The sequence below is a fragment of the Mytilus edulis genome, chromosome 12, assembly GCF_963676685.1.
Source record: "Mytilus edulis chromosome 12, xbMytEdul2.2, whole genome shotgun sequence".
Classification (NCBI taxonomy): Eukaryota; Metazoa; Mollusca; class Bivalvia; order Mytilida; family Mytilidae; genus Mytilus; species Mytilus edulis.
In genome coordinates, this window is record NC_092355.1 from 8,752,763 (window position 1) to 8,772,604 (window position 19,842).

The 19,842-nt window shown below is 33.8% G+C and overlaps 1 protein-coding gene across 6 annotated transcripts in view; it reads left to right on the forward strand.

Moving 5' to 3' along the window:
• The window catches only part of LOC139499630 (uncharacterized), a 73,345-nt gene that overhangs the window by 35,574 nt on the left and 17,929 nt on the right, over positions 1–19,842 (forward strand). For all 6 annotated transcript variants that reach the window (XM_071288378.1, XM_071288379.1, XM_071288376.1 and 3 more), the window contains 6 exons: positions 9,937–9,986; positions 10,358–10,550; positions 15,797–16,077; positions 16,708–16,850; positions 17,564–17,720; positions 18,545–18,649. In XM_071288378.1, coding sequence (XP_071144479.1) covers positions 9,937–9,986; positions 10,358–10,550; positions 15,797–16,077; positions 16,708–16,850; positions 17,564–17,720; positions 18,545–18,649 — 929 coding nt within the window. The remainder of the gene's footprint in view (positions 1–9,936; positions 9,987–10,357; positions 10,551–15,796; positions 16,078–16,707; positions 16,851–17,563; positions 17,721–18,544; positions 18,650–19,842) is intronic.

Below are 19,842 nucleotides of genomic sequence, written 5' to 3' on the forward strand. Positions count from 1 at the left end.
GGTTAATTTCTTCTTTTACACGTGCTTTTGAAACTTCCTGTTTAAACATCGCAAGTTTCAAAATTGTTATTTGAGTGAATTAAACTTATTTTAACAATCATGAAGCGTTCCAGAATCATTTTCAAGCAGTTTCTTCTTCTCTTTGATGATGGAAAATAGGTTTTCTCAAGAAAATACCGCAAACGATCGCAGAGGAATTGAAACGTACAAGTTAAGTCGGCACCTGGTTAAATTGGTATCTAGTCAAATCGGCACCTATTTGACGTCAATTCGGCATCTATGATGGAAAACTATAAGTCCCTTTCAATAAATCAAACTTTCATGCCAAATAATAAGCAAATTTAAGGTGTTTTTTCAGTAAAATTTAAACAGCATTAAACCAACAATCCTGTAAAATGCTCAACTGGTTAAAATAATGCATAAAAATATCCAATATCTCATGTATTAGTCCAAATAATTATGACGTCTGGCTAGGATATATTTTTTTTTCTGGGTGCCCAGAAAAAAATTAACATAGCCTTGCGGTCATAGGAAGGTGTCCCAGAATGAAATAAAAAAAGCCTTGCCAGACGTAATAATTATTTGGACTACTCATATATATATATATCATTAAAAATACCCCAAAAAAGTCATTTAGTTGAGAAAAATAAATATATACAAAATGTACATGAACACCCAAAAATGAGAAAGTTAGTATTTAACTCTTTTTGCTTAAATACTGAAAAAAATTCTGGCAACCCCTTTTTAAGGTCTTTCCTCTCCGCGAGGAAAGACCTTATTGTTTTTCTCCTGTTTTTTTTTTTTTTTTTTTTTTTTTTTTCATCCAGCATTTGTTTAACATGGCCTCCCCTTGTTTCTATTGGAGTTATCAAGACCAAATATGGACCATCAGTAGACCTCATCATGAAGTATTACCAGATGAGGCTGTGTAGGATTTCATCATCCCCTTTAGAAGTTATCTCCCTTTATTGTTTTTTTTCGATATGGCCCCCCCTCGTTGTTTTTGAAGATATCATGACCTTATTTGGACAATAGTCAGATCTCATCATGATGTGTTACCATATGAGGCTGCTAAGGATTTCATCATTCCCTATGAGAGTTATGTTCCCTTGAAGCAATTTCTTTCTTTTACTTTTTTCTCAAAAAGTATTCAAGATAGAATCGATTTGAAAACGGCAACATGTACAAGACCAGATGGCAATGTTAATTAACATATACAATCATTTGTTGTTAACCCTTATAAGGAGTTATTTCCCTTGAAAAAATATAAACAATTTTTGAAAAATTGTATCTCAAGAACCGGAAGTCGTAAAGACTTGGGACTTACACCAATAATCTTAAGTTCATGTGACCTTTAATTTGCACCCAAGGTCAAAGGTCACCGAGTGCAAAAAAATATTACGCTGCAATTTCATATTAAGAAAACGATAAGAGTTTGCTGCATACTTACAGCGTATAAAATGTTCCTCTCGACGAGCTCTACATTTTATACACTGACCTCAAAAGAGTCCGACTGTCTGTTCAAAAGTTACGACGGGATGATTCTTAAAAGTATAGTATTGTGTGTATATCTTTTTAAAGGTAACAGATATCAACCTACTATAAACTGCAAAGATGATCAGTAGTTCAACACCTTCAATTTGAGGTCAATGTCAGGTCATGATGAAATTTCACCTTGACCTTCACATTTTACTATGACCTTGACCTTGTGATATTTGAAAGGTCAAGTGGTCCTGAGTTGAATGGTGATAGTCCCATGTCTCTACGACTTCCGGTTCTCAAGTTTTGTATTGCATCATATATTTGATGATTAATTGTGACCTTGGTGAACTTTGAAATTGTCCCAATTATTTTTCTATAATGTTGTCCTTCAACTGTAGATCATTTATCATTTAACAGATTTGAGACATCTATTGTCGTTTTAGAGATAATGCAGTTTGAAGTTTTTCGAGCGGAGGCATGTATTTCTGAATTATCAAGAGCTTACCACTTAAAATGTTTTAGAAATTGAAGAGGTTGACATAGTTATATGTTTGACCAAATACCAAAAACATTCCATGGAAAAAAACACCAAAAAATCAATTTGAAATTTTCAAGTTTTGCATTGACTTTGTAAGTTTCATAACTTCTATTTATATAATTGATATTGCATCATTATTTGCACTTTGTCAAATGGGGTCATCTGATATATCAAATTGAAGGTCTTAATAAAGTCTACTTACAAATGAAAATTTTAAACCCCCTTTTCATCCCAGGGGGACGGGTGGGGTCATTTAGTGCAAACATTCAAATTTCTCAGATGGTAAGGTTGTCGCATATCAAATGAAAGAACATAAAGCGTACATTTCAAATTTCAAATTGACGTCTCCCAAAAATGGGTTGGATGGGGTCATTGAGTGCAAAAAATAAATGTTCTTTTAAGGTAGGGTTGTTGTATATCAAATGAAAGGTCATGATGTGTACATTTGAAATATCAAATTCCCGACCTCCAAAAAATTGTTGGATAGGGTTATTAAGTGCAAAAATCAAACTTTCAAGAACATGGTGTTGTCGCATATCAAACGAAAGCTCATCTACTCTGTTCCATATATCATAATTCCGATCTCAAAAATGTAGACGGATGAGGTCATTAAGTGTAAAAAGCGAAAAGTTTCAGAAGCTGTGCTTGTCGTATATCAAACGAAAGGTCGTACAAAGTACAATACGAAAACATCACTTTTACAGGAAAGACCTTTCAATTGTTTTACAAACAATTGAGATACAAGTGTTTTTTAAGGTCTTTCCTCTCCGCGAGGAAAGACCTTATTAAGGTCTTTCCCCTACCTGGGAAAGACCTTATTGTTTTTCTAATGTTTTTTTTTCTTCCAACATTTTTTTGACATGCCCTCCCCCCGTTTCTATTGAAGTCATCAAGACCAAATATTGACCATCGATAGATCTCATTATGACGTATTACCAGATGAGGCTGTGTAGGATTTCATCATCCCCTTTGAGAGTTATATCTCCTTGAAGCACTTTTTTTATTTGCATTTTTCTTAAAAAGTATTAGAGATAGAATAGAATTGAAAATGGCAGCATGTACAGGAACAGATGGCAATGTTAATAAACATAAAAAAATTGTAGGTTATTTGCCCTGATAAGAAGTTATTTCCCTTGAAAAATTATACATTTTTGGAAAAATTATATTTCGAGAACCGGAAGTCGTAGAGACTTGGGACCTTCACCAATATTCTTTAATTCATGTGACCTTTAATTTGCACCAAGGTCAAAGGTCACCGAGTGCAAAAAGAAATTACGCTGCAATTTCAAGCTTCCATATTAAGAAAACTATAAGAGTTTGCTGCACTCATACTGTGTATAAAATGTTCCTCTCGACGAGCTCTACATTTTATACATTAAGCTAAAAAATGTCCAACTGTCTGTTCAAAAGTTACAACAACATAATTCTTAAAACTATAGTAACAAGTGTATATCTTTTAAAAGGTAACAGATATCAACCTACTATAAACTGCAAAGATGATCAGTAGTTCAAGACCTTCAATTTGAGGTCAATGTCAGGTCATGATGAAATTTCACCTTGACCTTCACATTATACTATGACCTTGACCTTGTGATATTTGAAAGGTCAAGTGGTCGTGAGTTGAATGGTGATAGTCCCATGTCTCTACGACTTCTGGTTCTCAAGTTTTGTATTGCATCATATATTTGATGATTAATTGTGACCTTGGTGAACTTTGAAATTGTCCCAATTCTTTTTCTATAATGTTGTCCTTCAACCGTAGATCATTTATCATTTAACAGATTTGAGATACCTATTATCGTTTTAGAGATAATGCAGTTTGAAGTTTTGCGAGCGGAGGCATGTATTTCTGAATCATCAAGAGCTTACCACTTAAAATGTTTTATAAATTGAAGAGGTTGACATAGTTATATGTTTGACCAAATACCAAAATCATTCCATGGAAAAAAACACCAAAAAATCAATTTGAAATTTTCAAGTTTTGCATTGACTTTGTAAGTTTCATAACTTCTATTTATATAATTGATATTGCATCATTATTTGCACTTTGTCAAATGGGGTCATCTGATATATCAAATTGAAGGTCTTAATAAACTCTACTTAAAAATGAAAATTTTAAACCCCTTTTCATCCCAGGGGGACGGGTGGGGTCATTTAGTGCAAACATTCAAATTTCTCAGATGGTAAGGTTGTCGCATATCAAATGAAAGAACATAAAGCGTACATTTCAAATTTCAAATTGACGTCTCCCAAAAATGGGTTGGATGGGGTCATTGAGTACAAAAAATAAATGTTCTTTTAAGGTAGGGTTGTTGTATATCAAATGAAAGGTCATGATGTGTACATTTGAAATATCAAATTCCCGACCTCCAAAAATTAGTTGGATGGGGTTATTAAGTGCAAAAATGAAACTATCTAGAACATGGCGTTGTCGCATATCAAATGAAAGCTCATCTACCCTGTGTTACATATATCATACTTCCGATCTCAAAAATGTAGGCGGATGAGGTCATTAAGTGTAAAAAGCGAAAAGTTTCAGAAGGTATTGCTTGTCGTATATCAAACGGAAGGTCATACAAAGTACATTACGAAAACATCACTTTTACAGGAAAGACCTTTCAATTGTTTTACAAACAATTGAGATACTAGTTTTTTTTTTTTTTTTTTTTTTTTTTTTCATCCAGCATTTCTTTGACATGGCCTCCCCTCGTTTCTATTGGAGTTATCAAGACCAAATATGGACCATCGGTAGAACTCATCATGAAGTATTACCAGATGAGGCTGTGTAGGATTTCATCATCCCCTTTAGAAGTTATCTCCCTTTTATTGTTTTTTTCGACATGGCCCCCCCCTCGTTGTTTTTAAAGATATCATGACCTTATTTGGACAACAGTAAGATCTCATCATGATGTGTTACCATATGAGGCTGCTAAGGATTTCATTATTCCCTATGAGAGTTACGTCCCCTTGAAGCAATTTCTTTCTTTTACATTTTTCTCAAAAAGTATTCAAGATAGAATTGATTTGAAAACGGCAACATGTACAAGACCAGATGGCAATGATAATGAACATATACAATCATTTTGTTGTTAACCCTTATAAGGAGTTATTTCCCTTGAAAAAATATAAACAATTTTTCAAAAATTGTATCTCGAGAACCGGAAGTTGTAAAGACTTGGGACCTACACCAATAATCTTAAGTTCATGTGACCTTTAATTTGCACCCAAGGTCAAAGGTCACCGAGTGCAAAAAAAAAATTACGCTGCAATTTCAAGCTTTCATATTAAGAAAACGATAAGAGTTTGCTGCATACTTACATCGTATAAAATGTTCCTCTCGACGAGCTCTACATTTTATACACTGACCTCAAAAGAGTCCGACTGTCTGTTCAAAAGTTACGACGGGATGATTCTTAAAAGTATAGTATTGTGTGTATATCTTTTTAAAGGTAACAGATATCAACCTACTATAAACTGCAAAGATGATCAGTAGTTCAAGACCTTCAATTTGAGGTCAATGTCAGGTCATGATGAAATTTCACCTTGACCTTCACATTTTACTATGACCTTGACCTTGTAATATTTGAAAGGTCAAGTGGTCCTGAGTTGAATGGTGATAGTCCCATGTCTCTACGACTTCCGGTTCTCAAGTTTTGTATTGCATCATATATTTGATGATTAATTGTGACCTTGGTGAACTTTGAAATTGTCCCAATTCTTTTTCTATAATGTTGTCCTTCAACTGTAGATCATTTATCATTTAACAGATTTGAGATATCTATTGTCGTTTTAGAGATAATGCAGTTTGAAGTTTTTCGAGCGGAGGCATGTATTTCTGAATCATCAAGAGCTTACCACTTAAAATGTTTTAAAAATTGAAGTGGTTGACATAGTTATATGTTTGACCAAATACCAAAAACATTCCATGGAAAAAAACACCAAAAAATCAATTTGAAATTTTCAAGTTTTGCATTGACTTTGTAAGTTTCATAACTTCTATTTATATAATTGATATTGCATCATTATTTGCACTTTGTCAAATGGGGTCATTAGATATATCAAATTGAAGGTCTTAATAAAGTCTACTTACAAATGAAAATTTTAAACCCCCTTTTCATCCCAGGGGGACGGGTGGGGTCATTTAGTGCAAACATTCAAATTTCTCAGATGGTAAGGTTGTCGCATATCAAATGAAAGAACATAAAGCGTACATTTCAAATTTCAAATTGACGTCTCCCAAAAAATGGGTTGGATGGGGTTATTGAGTGCAAAAAATAAATTTCCTTTTAAGATAGGGTTGTTGTATATCAAATGAAAGGTCATGATGTGTACATTTGAAATATCAAATTCCTGACCTCCAAAAATTAGTTGGATAGGGTTATTAAGTGCAAAAATCAAACTTTCTAGAACAAGGCGTTGTCGCATATCAAATGAAAGCTCATCTACTCTATGTTACATATATCATACTTCCAATCTCAAAAATGTAGCCGGATGAGGTCATTAAGTGTTAAAAGAGAAAAGTTTCAGAAGGTATGCTTGTCGTATATAAAACGAAAGGTCGTACAAAGTACATTACGAAAACATCAATTTTACAGGAAAGACCTTTCAATTGTTTTACAAACAATTGAGATACTAGTTTTTCGTTTTTTTTTCCTTCCAGCATTTGTTTGGCACGCTCTCCTACCGCTTCTATTGGAGTTATCAATACCAAATTTAAACCATCGATAGACCTCATCATGAACTTTTACCAGATGAACTTTTGTAGGATTTCATCATCCCCTTAAGAAGTTATCTCCCTTTTATTGATTTTTTTCAACATGGCCCCCCCTAAATGTTTTAAAAGATATCATGACCTTATTTAGACAATAGGTAGATATTATCATGATGTATTACCATATGAGGCTGCATAGGATTTCATTATCCCCTTTGAGAGTTATATCCCCTTGAAGCAATTTCTTTTATTTGTATTTTTCTTTAAAAGTATTAGAGATAGAATCGATTTGAAAATGGCAGCATATACAAGAACAGATGGCAATGTTTATAAACATAAACAATAAATTTGTTACTAAGCCTGATAAGGAGTTATTTCCCTTTAAAAATTATAAATATTTTTTGAAAAGTTCTATTTCGAGAACCAGAAGTCATAGAGACTTGGAACCTTCACCAATAATCTTGAATTCATATGACCTTTAATATGCACCTAAGGTCAAAGGTCACCGAGTGCAAAAAAAAAACGCTGAAATTTCAAGCTTACATATTAGGAAAACGATAAGACTTTGCTGCATACATACAGCGCATAAAATGTTCTTCTCGACGAGCTCTACATTTTATACAATAAGCCCAAAAATGTCCGACCGTCTGTTCAAAAGTTACAACGGGATGATTCTTAAAAATATAGTATTGTGTGTATATCTTTTTAAATGTAACAGATATCAACCTACTATAAAGTGCAAAAATGATCAGTAATTCAAGACCTTCAATTTGAGGTCAATGTCAGGTCATGATGAAATTTCACCTTGACCTTCACAGTATACAATGACCTTGACCTTGTGATAGTTGAAAAGTTAAGTGGTCCTGAGTTGAATGGTGCTAATCCCATGTCTCTACGACTTCCGGTTCTTAAGTTTAGTATTGCATCATATATTTGATGATTAATTGTGACCTTGGTGAACTTTGAAATTGTCCCAAATCTTTTTCTATAATGTTGTCCTTCAACTGTAGATCATTTATCATTTAACAGATTTGAGATATCTATTGTCGTTTAAGAGATAATGCAGTTTGAAGTTTTGCGAGCGGAGGCGTGTATTTCTGAATCAACAAGAGCTTACCACTTAAAATGTTTTAGAAATTGAAGAGGTTAATATAGTTATATGTTTGCCCAAATACCAAAAACATTCCATGGAAAAAAACACCAAAAAATTAATTTGAAATTTTCAAGTTTTGCATTGACTTTGTAAGTTTCATAACTTTTATTTATAGAGTTGATATTGCATTATTATTTGCACTTTGTCAAATGGGGTCATCTGATATATCAAATTGAAGGTCTTAATAAAGTCTACTTAAAAATGAAAATTTTAAACCCCCTTTTCATCCCAGGGGGACGGGTGGGGTCATTTAGTGCAAACATTCAAATTTCTCAGATGGTAAGGTTGTCGCATATCAAATGAAAGAACATAAAGCGTACATTTCAAATTTCAAATTGACGTCCCCCAAAAGTTGGTTGGATGGGGTCATTGAGTGCAAAAAATAAATTTTCTTTTACGATAGGGTTGTTGTATATCAAATGAAAGGTCATGATGTATACATTTGAAATATCAAATTCCCAACCTCCAAAAATTGGTTGGATGGGGTTATTAAGTGCAAAAATCAAACTTTTTAAAACATGGCGTTGTTGCATATCAAATGAAAGCTCATCTACCCTGTGTTACATTTATCATACTTCCGATCTCAAAAATGTAGGCAGATGAGGTCATTAAGTGTAAAAAGCGAAAAGTTTCAGAAGGTATGCTTGTCGTATATCAAACGAATGGTCGTACAAAGAACATTACGAAAACATCACTTTTACAGGAAAGACCTTTCAATTGTTTTACAAACAATTGAGATACTAGTTATTTTTACTCTTTTTGCTTAAAATACTGTTGAAAATATATATTTAACATGGGTGACGAATTGACTATATCAGGTGTCGATTTAACCAGGTGCTGATTTGTCCAGGTGCCAATTTAACCAGGTACTGGTTTGACTAGAATTCTTTGACAAATGTTTGAAATTACCTGAGTTTCATTAGACCTTTGATAACAGTAACAAAAAGATTATGTACTTAATATTTTGTGGGAGAAGGGGGTTCAGACTGTGGTATCAGGTCTGTTCGCGCCAAATACACTTTCGCACCCTACATGTTCGCAGCTCGCACATTCGCACCCAAGGTCCGTTCGCACTCTACTCATTCGCACCCAATTTTAATTCAAATTCAAGTTGAATAATTGGAAAATCATGATTGTTGTTTTAAATTGCTTTGGTGTAAATACTGAATGTATTTATAGCTTGGTATGAGTAAAACATTGAAGATTTTAAAGGAAAAACACAAAAGATAATTGTTTTTAACAGCTTGGTCCCTTTGATCTGAAACAACGAAGCAATAAAATATAGGAACCAAAATATAGCAATCCACTATTATAACCAAAACATGATAAAATTTATTCAACACACAGAAAAAAACATAGTCAGAATCTCACTTCATTTTGAAACAAGTCAATGAAACAAAGTTATAGCAATACACTAACCAAATCATGATTAAGAGTTATTCAACACAAAACAAAATGTTGACAAAATACCACTTTATTTAGAAAGGATTATTATTATTTTTAACAATACCCTATCCAAAACATGATTAAGATTTATTCAACACTTTATTTTTGTGACAATGACAACAATTATACTTATAAGAAAACACTTGCTTACAGAGTTATTAAACACAAAACCAATTAAGATTGGGTGCGAACATGTAGGGTGCGAAAGTGAAAGGGGGCGAACATGAGTGGGCGCAAACGTGAATGGGCGCGTACGGACACGGATTCAGACTATGTACCAGTGAGAAATATACAAGCCTTTCTACGGTATTTATTTGTACAATTCAGGTAGTCTTGACCTATTCATTTGTCTTAAAAAAACCACAGCCAGTTGTCACCTTCACTTCACACACACACATATACAAATATCAATTATATGCTTACGAGACATGTTGAATTGTTAAACTAATTAAGGTATGTGAAAATCAAGACTTGCATAAAAACTATCCCAATATTAGAGACAGTGGCGTCATTTTTCCTCAGAGCTTTCAGCTCTTTGATTTATAATTTGTATTATAGTTGGCTGATTGCAGGAAGAGTTCATATATTTGTTTTATTTCATTACAGGTCTACTTGTAAAGATAATAAGGTTGTGTCATTACAGTGTGTTCCTAAAGGTGAGATTGATTTAGGTTTGTCTGTATAAAGTGAAGATGGAAGATATAAGTTCAAATGAGGCAGGAAAAAAAATGCAATAAATTAAAGAAAAAACACATTCATCAAGAATAAATTATGGACTCTACCATACTACAGATTCACCAGCCGTTGGTTCACTTACACTTGTAAAAGAATACATTTTGTTTGAAGTAATTAATTGTTTGAATATTTGAAGATCACAGTCTGAAATTGTAAAATTCCGTGCCCAGTAGTGGGAAAAATATTTGAATATTTTATTTGAAACAATTACAATGTTTGGTTCAATAGAAGTGGCTGAATATTTGTGTTTTAGATAGATTGTGATAAATATGATTATTTGTACTTTACGTAGGTTGTGGTCAGAAGCTTGTAGGGGGAGGAATGGTTGGATATATTGTCAACGGGTACACTGCCGCTCCAGGGGCATGGCCATGGCAGGCAGCGCTAGAATTACAAGTAACAGGAACAACAACATTCCGTAAACATTTGTGTGGTGGAGTGCTTATATCACCAAACTTTGTGTTAACAGCTACACATTGTGTCAAGTAAGTCTATAATCACATGAATTAAAAATTAAAGTTTAATTTCAATAAATTTATAAATGCATCCCAGTGTTCCGAATGTTTCTAACTTTTATGAAATATTTATACCCCCGCTTTAAAAAAGGAGGGGTATACTGTTTAACCTCTGTCTGTCCTTCCGTCAGTCCGTCTGTCCCATGAATATTTTTCGTCGCATTTTTCTCAGGAACTACAATACAAGGATTTCTGAAATTTGGTTTCAGGGTTTATCTAAGTCAGCTATACCGTGTGATGCGTTTTCAGATTGATCACTTGATAACTTCCTGTTTACCAAACACTTGTATGATTTTACACATGATAGCAAAGTTGAAAATTTTCGTCACATTTTTCTCAGAAACTACAATACAAGGATTTCTGAAATTTTGTTTCAGGATTTATATAAGTCAGCTATACCGTGTGATGCGTTTTCAGATTCATCACTTCCTGTTTACCGAACACTTGCATATTTTTACACTATTAATATTATCCACTTGCGGCAGGGTTATCATCAGTGAACAGTAGCTCGCAGTTTCACTTGTTTATTAAATCTTCTGATTTTTAGCTCACCTGGCCCGAAGGGCCAAGTGAGCTTTTCCCATCACTTTGCGTCCGGCGTCCGTCGTCCTGCGTCCGTCGTCCTGCGTCCGTCGTCGTTAACTTTTACAAAAATCTTCTCCTCTGAAACTACTGGGCCAAATCAAACCAAACTTGGCCACAATCATCATTGGGGTATCTAGTTTAAAAAATGTGTGGCGTGACCCGGTCAACCAACCAAGATGGCCGCCACGGCTAAAAATAGAACATAGGGGTAAAATGCAGTTTTTGGCTTATAACTCAAAAACCAAAGCATTTAGAGCAAATCTGACAAGGGGTAAAAATGTTTATCAGGTCAAGATCTATCTGCCCTGAAATTTTCAGATGAATCGGTCAATCGGTTGTTGGGTTGCTGCCCCTGAATTGGTAATTTTGAAGAAATTTTGCTGTTTTTGGTTATTATCTTGAATATTATTATAGTTAGAGATAAACTGTAAACAGCAATAATGTTCAGCAAAGTAAGATCTACAAATAAGTCAACATGACCAAAATGGTCAGTTGACCCGTTTAGGAGTTATTGCCCTTTATAGTCAATTTTTAACCATTTTTCGTTAATTAAAGTAATCTTTTACAAAAATCTTCTCCTCTGAAACTACTTGGCCAAATTAATCCAAACTTGGCCACAATCATCTTTGGGGCATCTAGTTTAAAAAATGTGTGGCGTGACCTGGTCAACCAACCAAGATGGCCGCCACGGCTAAAAATAGAACAAAGGGGTAAAATGCAGTTTTTGGCTTATAACTCAAAAACCAAAGCATTTTGAGGAAATTTGACAGGGATAAAAATGTTTATCAGGTCAAGATCTATCTGCCCTAAAATTTTCAGATGAATCGGTCAATCGGTTGTTGGGTTGCTGCCCCTGAATTGGTAATTTTGAGGAAATTTTGCTGTTTTTAGCTCACCTGGCCCGAAGGGCCAAGTGAGCTATTTCCATCACTTTGCGTCCGGCGTCCGTCGTCGTCCGTCGTCGTTAACTTTTACAAAAATCTTCTCCTCTGAAACTACTGGGCCAAATCAAACCAAACTTGGCCACAATCATCATTGGGGTATCTAGTTTAAAAAATGTGTGGCGTGACCCGGTCAACCAACCAAGATGGCCGCCACGGCTAAAAATAGAACATAGGGGTAAAATGCAGTTTTTGGCTTATAACTCAAAAACAAAAGCATTTAGAGCAAATCTGACAGGGGTAAAAATGTTTATCAGGTCAAGATCTATCTGCCCTGAAATTTTCAGATGAATCGGTCAATCGGTTGTTGGGTTGCTGCCCCTGAATTGGTAATTTTGAGGAAATTTTGCTGTTTTTGGTTATTATCTTGAATATTATTATAGATATAGGTAAACTGTAAACAGCAATAATGTTTAGCAAAATAAGATCTACAAATAAGTCAACATTACCAAAATGGTCAGTTGACCTGTTTAGGAGTTATTGCCCTTTATAGTCAATTTTTAACCATTTTTCGTTAATTAAAGTAATCTTTTACAAAAATCTTCTCCTCTGAAACTACTGGGCCAAATTAATCCAAACTTGGCCACAATCATCTTTGGGGTATCTAGTTTAAAAAATGTGTGGCATGAATTGGTCAACCAACCAAGATGGCCGCCACGGCTAAAAATAGAACAAAGGGGTAAAATGCATTTTTTGGCTTATAACTCAAAAACCAAAGCATTTTGAGGAAATCTGACATGGGATAAAAATGTTTATCAGGTCAAGATCTATCTGCCCTGAAATTTTCAGATGAATCGGTCAATCGGTTGTTGGGTTGCTGCCCCTGAATTGGTAATTTTGAGGAAATTTTGCTGTTTTTGGTTATTATCTTGAATATTATTATAGATAGAAATAAACTGTAAACAGCAATAATGTTCAGCAAAGTAAGATCTACAAATAAGTCAACATGACCAAAATGGTCAGTTGACCCGTTTAGGAGTTATTGCCCTTTATAGTCAATTTTTAACCATTTTTTGTAAATTAAAGTAATCTTTTACAAAAATCTTCTCCTCTGAAACTACTGGGCCAAATTAAACCAAACTTGGCCACAATCATCTTTGGGGTATCTAGTTTAAAAAATGTGTGGCATGAATTGGTCAACCAACCAAGATGGCCGCCACGGCTAAAAATAGAACAAAGGGGTAAAATGCAGTTTTTGGCTTATAACTCAAAAACCAAAGCATTTTGAGGAAATCTGACATGGGGATAAAAATGTTTATCAGGTCAAGATCTATCTGCCCTGAAATTTTCAGATGAATCGGTCAATCGGTTGTTGGGTTGCTGCCCCTGAATTGGTAATTTTGAGGAAATTTTGCTGTTTTTGGTTATTATCTTGAATATTATTATAGATAGAGATAAACTGTAAACAGCAATAATGTTCAGCAAAGTAAGATCTACAAATAAGTCAACATGACCAAAATGGTCAGTTGACCCGTTTAGGAGTTATTGCCCTTTATAGTCAATTTTTAACCATTTTTCGTAAATTAAAGTAATCTTTTACAAAAATCTTCTCCTCTGAAACTACTGGGCCAAATTAATCCAAACTTGGCCACAATCATCTTTGGAGTATCTAGTTTAAAAAATGTGTGGCATGACCTGGTCAACCAACCAAGATGGCCGCCACCGCTAAAAATAGAACATAGGGGTAAAATGCAGTTTTTGGCTTATAACTCAAAAACCAAAGCATTTTGAGGAAATCTGACATGGAATAAAAATGTTTATCAGGTCAAGATCTATCTGCCCTGAAATTTTCAGATGAATCGGTCAATCGGTTGTTGGGTTGCTGCCCCTGAGTTGGTAATTTTGAGGAAATTTTGCTGTTTTTGGTTATTATCTTGAATATTATTATAGATAGAGATAAATTGTAAACAGCAATAATGTTCAGCAAAGTAAGATCTACAAATAAGTCAACATGACCAAAATGGTCAGTTGACCCCTTAAGGAGTTATTGCCCTTTATAGTCAATTTTTAACAATTTTCATTAATTTGGTAAATTTATGTAAATTTTTACCAAATATAGTTCTCTGTTACTAATGGGCAAAGTTCATTATAGATATAATTGTAAGAAGCAAAATCGTTCAGTAAAGAAAGAACTTCAAACACATCACCATCACCAAAATACAATTTTGTCATGAATCCATTTGTGTCCTTTGTTTAATATGCACATAGACCAAGGTGAGCGACACAGGCTCTTTAGAGCCTCTAGTTGGTTATTATCTTGAATATTATTATAGATAGAGATAAACTGTAAACAGCAATAATGTTCAGCAAAGTAAGATCTACAAATAAGTCAACATGACCAAAATGGTCAGTTGACCCGTTTAGGAGTTATTGCCCTTTATAGTCAATTTTTAACCATTTTTCGTAAATTAAAGTAATCTTTTACAAAAATCTTCTCCTCTGAAACTACTTGGCCAAATTAATCCAAACTTGGCCACAATCATCTTTGGGGTATCTAGTTTAAAAAATGTGTGGCGTGACCTGGTCAACCAACCAAGATGGCCGCCACCGCTAAAAATAGAACATAGGGGTAAAATGCAGTTTTTGGCTTATAACTCAAAAACCAAAGCATTTTGAGGAAATCTGACAGGGGATAAAAATGTTTATCAGGTCAAGAACTATCTGCCCTGAAATTTTCAGATGAATCGGTCAATCGGTTGTTGGGTTGCTGCCCCTGAATTGGTAATTTTGAAGAAATTTTGCTGTTTTTGGTTATTATCTTGAATATTATTATAGTTAGAGATAAACTGTAAACAGCAATAATGTTCAGCAAAGTAAGATCTACAAATAAGTCAACATGACCTAAATGGTCAATTGACCCCTTAAGGAGTTATTGCCCTTTATAGTCAATTTTTAACAATTTTCATTAATTTGGTAAATTTATGTAAATTTTTACCAAATATAGTTCTCTGTTACTAATGGGCAAAGTTCATGATAGATATAATTGTAAGAAGCAAAATCGTTCAGTAAAGTAAGAACTTCAAACACATCACCATCACCAAAATACAATTTTGTCATGAATCCATTTGTGTCCTTTGTTTAATATGCACATAGACCAAGGTGAGCGACACAGGCTCTTTAGAGCCTCTAGTTTCCTGGGCTATGTTTTACAGAAAATATAATTGCCTGGCAAACCTTATCATATGTTCTAATTTTTATGTATTTTTTTTTATTTTGTTTAACATCTATCTATATATTTGAATTTCAAAAGAAAATCTAGAGATCACAACTTAAATCTCTGAAATATATAACTTTGTTGTATTATACATTATTTATTTGATAGAAAAATCAATATATAAAAATTAATTTCCAACTGTTTCTGTGCTGAATATTTTTTACCGAACATTTTCATGCAAATGTAAAATTAATGGTCAGATGTTACATACTTTAGTGTAATAATTATATTGGATCCAAGAACAATAGTTAGAATGCATATTACTTGCTAGTGTTGACACTATTTATTATAGATGGACTGTTCCTGAATTATTGTGGGTGATTGCATTTTCCTTTGAATTTTTAAAAATAAAAGTAAAATGAACGTTCTATATTATGGGTTGTTTGGTTCTTACAAGAAGTGCCTACAATGCTCAATGGGTTTAATTCTATAATAGCTGTATAATTATGAAATAAAATAAATACTATCTATTTCAGTGAATACACTGATGTTAAACTATACCGTGTAATTCTTGGTGCTGCCAATAGGAATAATCTTGGTGCATCATCAAAAACCTATGAAGTTGAACGTATTAACCGATTTGATGATAAATGGTATAGCTTCCAGTCAGGGGACATAACTCTACTACAGTTAAAACAGACAGTAGAGTATACACCATACATCCAACCAATATGCTTACCGTCAGAATCAGATGTGACGCCCACCACTGCCATTTGTTATGGGACAGGCTGGGGCCAGTTGACAGGCGATAAAAATGGTAAGGTATAAAAGATTTCATAACTGTATAAACAAATCTTATGTAAATAAAAACAAATTGTTCAGAGAACAATTGAAGGACTTTGTACCTGGAAAGATCTATTTTGATATGAAAAATATTAAATTTTGGTTTAAAATGTCATTTCAAGTGTCAAATGATAGATGTTTGTGATGAGACAGGCTGGGAGCAGTAGACTGGGGATAAAAATGGTAAGGTATAAACAGATTAGGAATGGCAGGTGCAGATTCATGAATTTGATTAAATGGGTTTTATTTGTGTTTTTATTAATCAGGAGTTGTATGAAATTGTTTGGCTATCTTGTAACTTATGCGAATCTCAATTGAATTTACCCTTATAAACATTTTTGTATAGGTTCTCCAATTCAGAAATATTTCATTTCAATCTTGCTATGTTTTACTTTATTTTTTACTTTTTTGTGTGTGTGTGTGTGGGGGGGATGGGGGGAAGCTAGAGCGTGAAGGATTAAAGATTGACAAAAAGATAGTACCCTTGTATAATTTCTATAGCTTTAAAGTAGTTATCTTGAATATTTGGGTAATTAGTGAGTTTAAAACTCTGTTTTTATTGAAATATCTACCATTTTAACCAGATATGTTATGTAATTTTTAGGTGAATTTGCTAATGATCTACAAGAACTGAAATTAAAACTTTGGAAGACAGAAAAATGTAATGGAAGCAAAGCTTGGAATGGTAAAATAGCCCATGGTTATGTATGTGGTGGATATGAGTCTGGTATTAGATCTATGTGCTCAGTAAGTTATAATTTTTTCTATTAATGAATCAAGACGTTTCAGCTCCTGAAAATGATTTAAAATGATTCAACTCATGATGAATATTTCATTGCAAAATCATATAATATTGATTTAATAATATTTAGTGTTAAATGCCACTTTTGGCACATTCTGCTTTTTTGTTGCTACCAGATTGTCTTGGTGGAAGGCACCACAACAGTCAGCAGGGAAACTGTCAATCCTAGTCAATTGAGATTTTAGTTTTAAAGCCCTGCAAAGGCGGTTTCAAACTAAAAATTTGGTGTAGACAGCCTAGATATACAGGAGATGAACTTTTTTAACCACTTGGTCACTGAAGCCCTATATATTATTTTATAGAAACAAGTGAAATAGTGTGGTAACCAATATATCTATTTACTTTCTGGAGGAAACAGCCAACAATGTACAATTTAGAAATTAGTATGGCGTTCATTATCAGTGAACTAGTATATATTTGTTTAGGGGCCAGCTGAAGGACGCCTCCGGGTGCGGGAATTTCTTGCTACATTGAAGACCTGTTGGTGACCTTCTGCTGTTGTTTTTTTTCTATGGTCGGGTTGTTGTCTCTTTGGCACATTCCCCATTTCCATTCTCAATTTTATACAGTATAATATTAGTATTTTGTTTTATTAGGGAGACAGTACGTGGCGGACCAATGGTATGTCTTATAACCTTTATATATTTCGTTTTATTAGGGAGACAGTGGAGGCCCTATGGTATGTCAAGATAATCAGAATAACTGGTACCTTAAAGGAATAGCGAGCTATGTAGCTAACTACTGTAATATGACAAATCGTCCAAACGTCTTCACTGATGTACAAACTTACCTGGGATGGATAAACAACAATACAAGTAAGGAATTATTTATATGTCTCTTAAATGGTCACATTTGTAGAATTTTTACTGTCCACTGAACATAGAAAATGATAGTGTGAAAGGGGTATCTGTGTACTATGGATACGTTCTTGTTTCCTATGCTGCAAGAGGCAAAAATACTAAACTCAAAGGAAAACTCAAAACAGAAAGTCTGTTATCAAATAGCATAATCAATAGGTCAAAAGTCCAAGCCTCGGTGAGGACTTTAAAGTTTATAATTTAACTATCTAAATTGGATAAATCCGATAATCCACGAGTAACAATGTAAGAATCTGTTTCTCTAATGATTAAAAAATACATTTTCTTTTTTTGTTAACCGAAAATCCCCATCCCTTTCACATTGCAGGAAGTTGTCAATTTCACTAACACCTGTTATAGCATATTTTGATTCATCCAGTTAGCTAAAAAGGTCATGAACCTTAAAATCATCCGATGATCTTCTGAGATCACCGGCAACCACACGTTGATTAAATATTTTTATACAATGGGTCCGGAAAGGGATAAATTTCCATAGAATTAGAGAAAATACCATAACAGAATTTCCTGCTATTAAAATAAGTTGTTCTTTGCATCTATAAATAACTTTTTTAATACATTTTTAAGGTAATAATTTACCTAATGATTAAACAATAAAACTAGTGAAAGAAGATTTAAAGTTGTATTGAAATCATTACATGACATATCTCAGAGTCAGATAAATCAAATTATTAATGGTATCCATATTTGGGTTAAAAGTTTTAATATCAGATTACATTTTATTTTGAAATTATTCAAAAATAATTTTGTAATATATTTTTCAGAGTGTATATTCAAATGTAGAAATGGGAAATGTATTTATGATAGTCAGTTGCTATGCAACAGGGAAGATAACTGTGGAGACAATTCTGATGAGATAGACCAATGTGGTGAGTAATTGTTATATTTCGCTGTGAAATTTCTTCTTATACTATTAGGCTAAAGCAAGGGTCGGGAAACGGTCATATTACCCAGCCAAGTCCTAAACTGAAAGCTATTTGTCCTAAATGTGTCTTAAATGAAAAATTGGGATTTAGGACAATGTTTATTTGATATGCCCCTGCTGTATGGAAGGTGGCAATAAGTTTTACCCTTGTCTGTCTGTATGTCTGTACCTCCGTACATCCATTCTCTAACTTTACTTTGCCTCAACCAAATGTTATCAAACACAGACCAAGTTCGAATGTGGGTAGCATCACTTTTACTGTTTTTATACGACCGCAAAATTTGAAAAATTTTTCGTCGTATATTGCTATCACGTTGGCGTCTGCGTCGTCGTCGTCGTCGTCGTCGTCGTCGTCGTCGTCCGGCGTCCGAATACTTTTAGTTTTCGCACTCTAACTTTAGTAAAAGTGAATGGAAATCTATGAAATTTTAACACAAGGTTTATGACCACAAAAGGAAGGTTGGTATTGATTTTGGGAGTTTTGGTCCCAACATTTTAGGAATTAGGGGCCAAAAAGGGCCCAAATAAGCATTTTCTTGGTTTTCGCACTATAACTTTAGTTTAAGTGAATAGAAATCTATGAAATTTTGACACAAGGTTTATGACCACAAAAGGAAGGTTGGGATTGATTTTGGGGGTTTTGGTTCCAACAGTTTAGGAATTAAGGGCCAAAAAAGGGCCCAAATAAGCATTATTCTTGGTTTTCGCACAATAACTTTAGTATAAGTAAATAGAAATCAATGAAATTTTAGCACAAGGTTTATGACCACAAAAGGAAGGTTGGGATTGATTTTTGGAGTTGAGGTCACAAAAGTTTATGAATTAGGGGCCAAAAAGGGGCCCTATTAAGCATTATTTTTGGTTTTTGCACCATAACTTTAGTATAAGTAAATAGAAATCTATGAAATTTAAACACAAGGTTTATGACCATAAAAGGAAGGTTGGGTTTGATTTTGGGAGTTTTGGTCCTAACAGTTTAGGAATAAGGGGCCCAAAGGGTCCAAAATTGAACTTTGTGTGATTTCATCAAAAATTGAATAATTGGGGTTCTTTGATATGCCGAATCTAACTATGTATGTAGATTCTTAATTTTTGGTCCCGTTTTCAAATTGGTCTACATTAAGGTCCAAAGGGTCC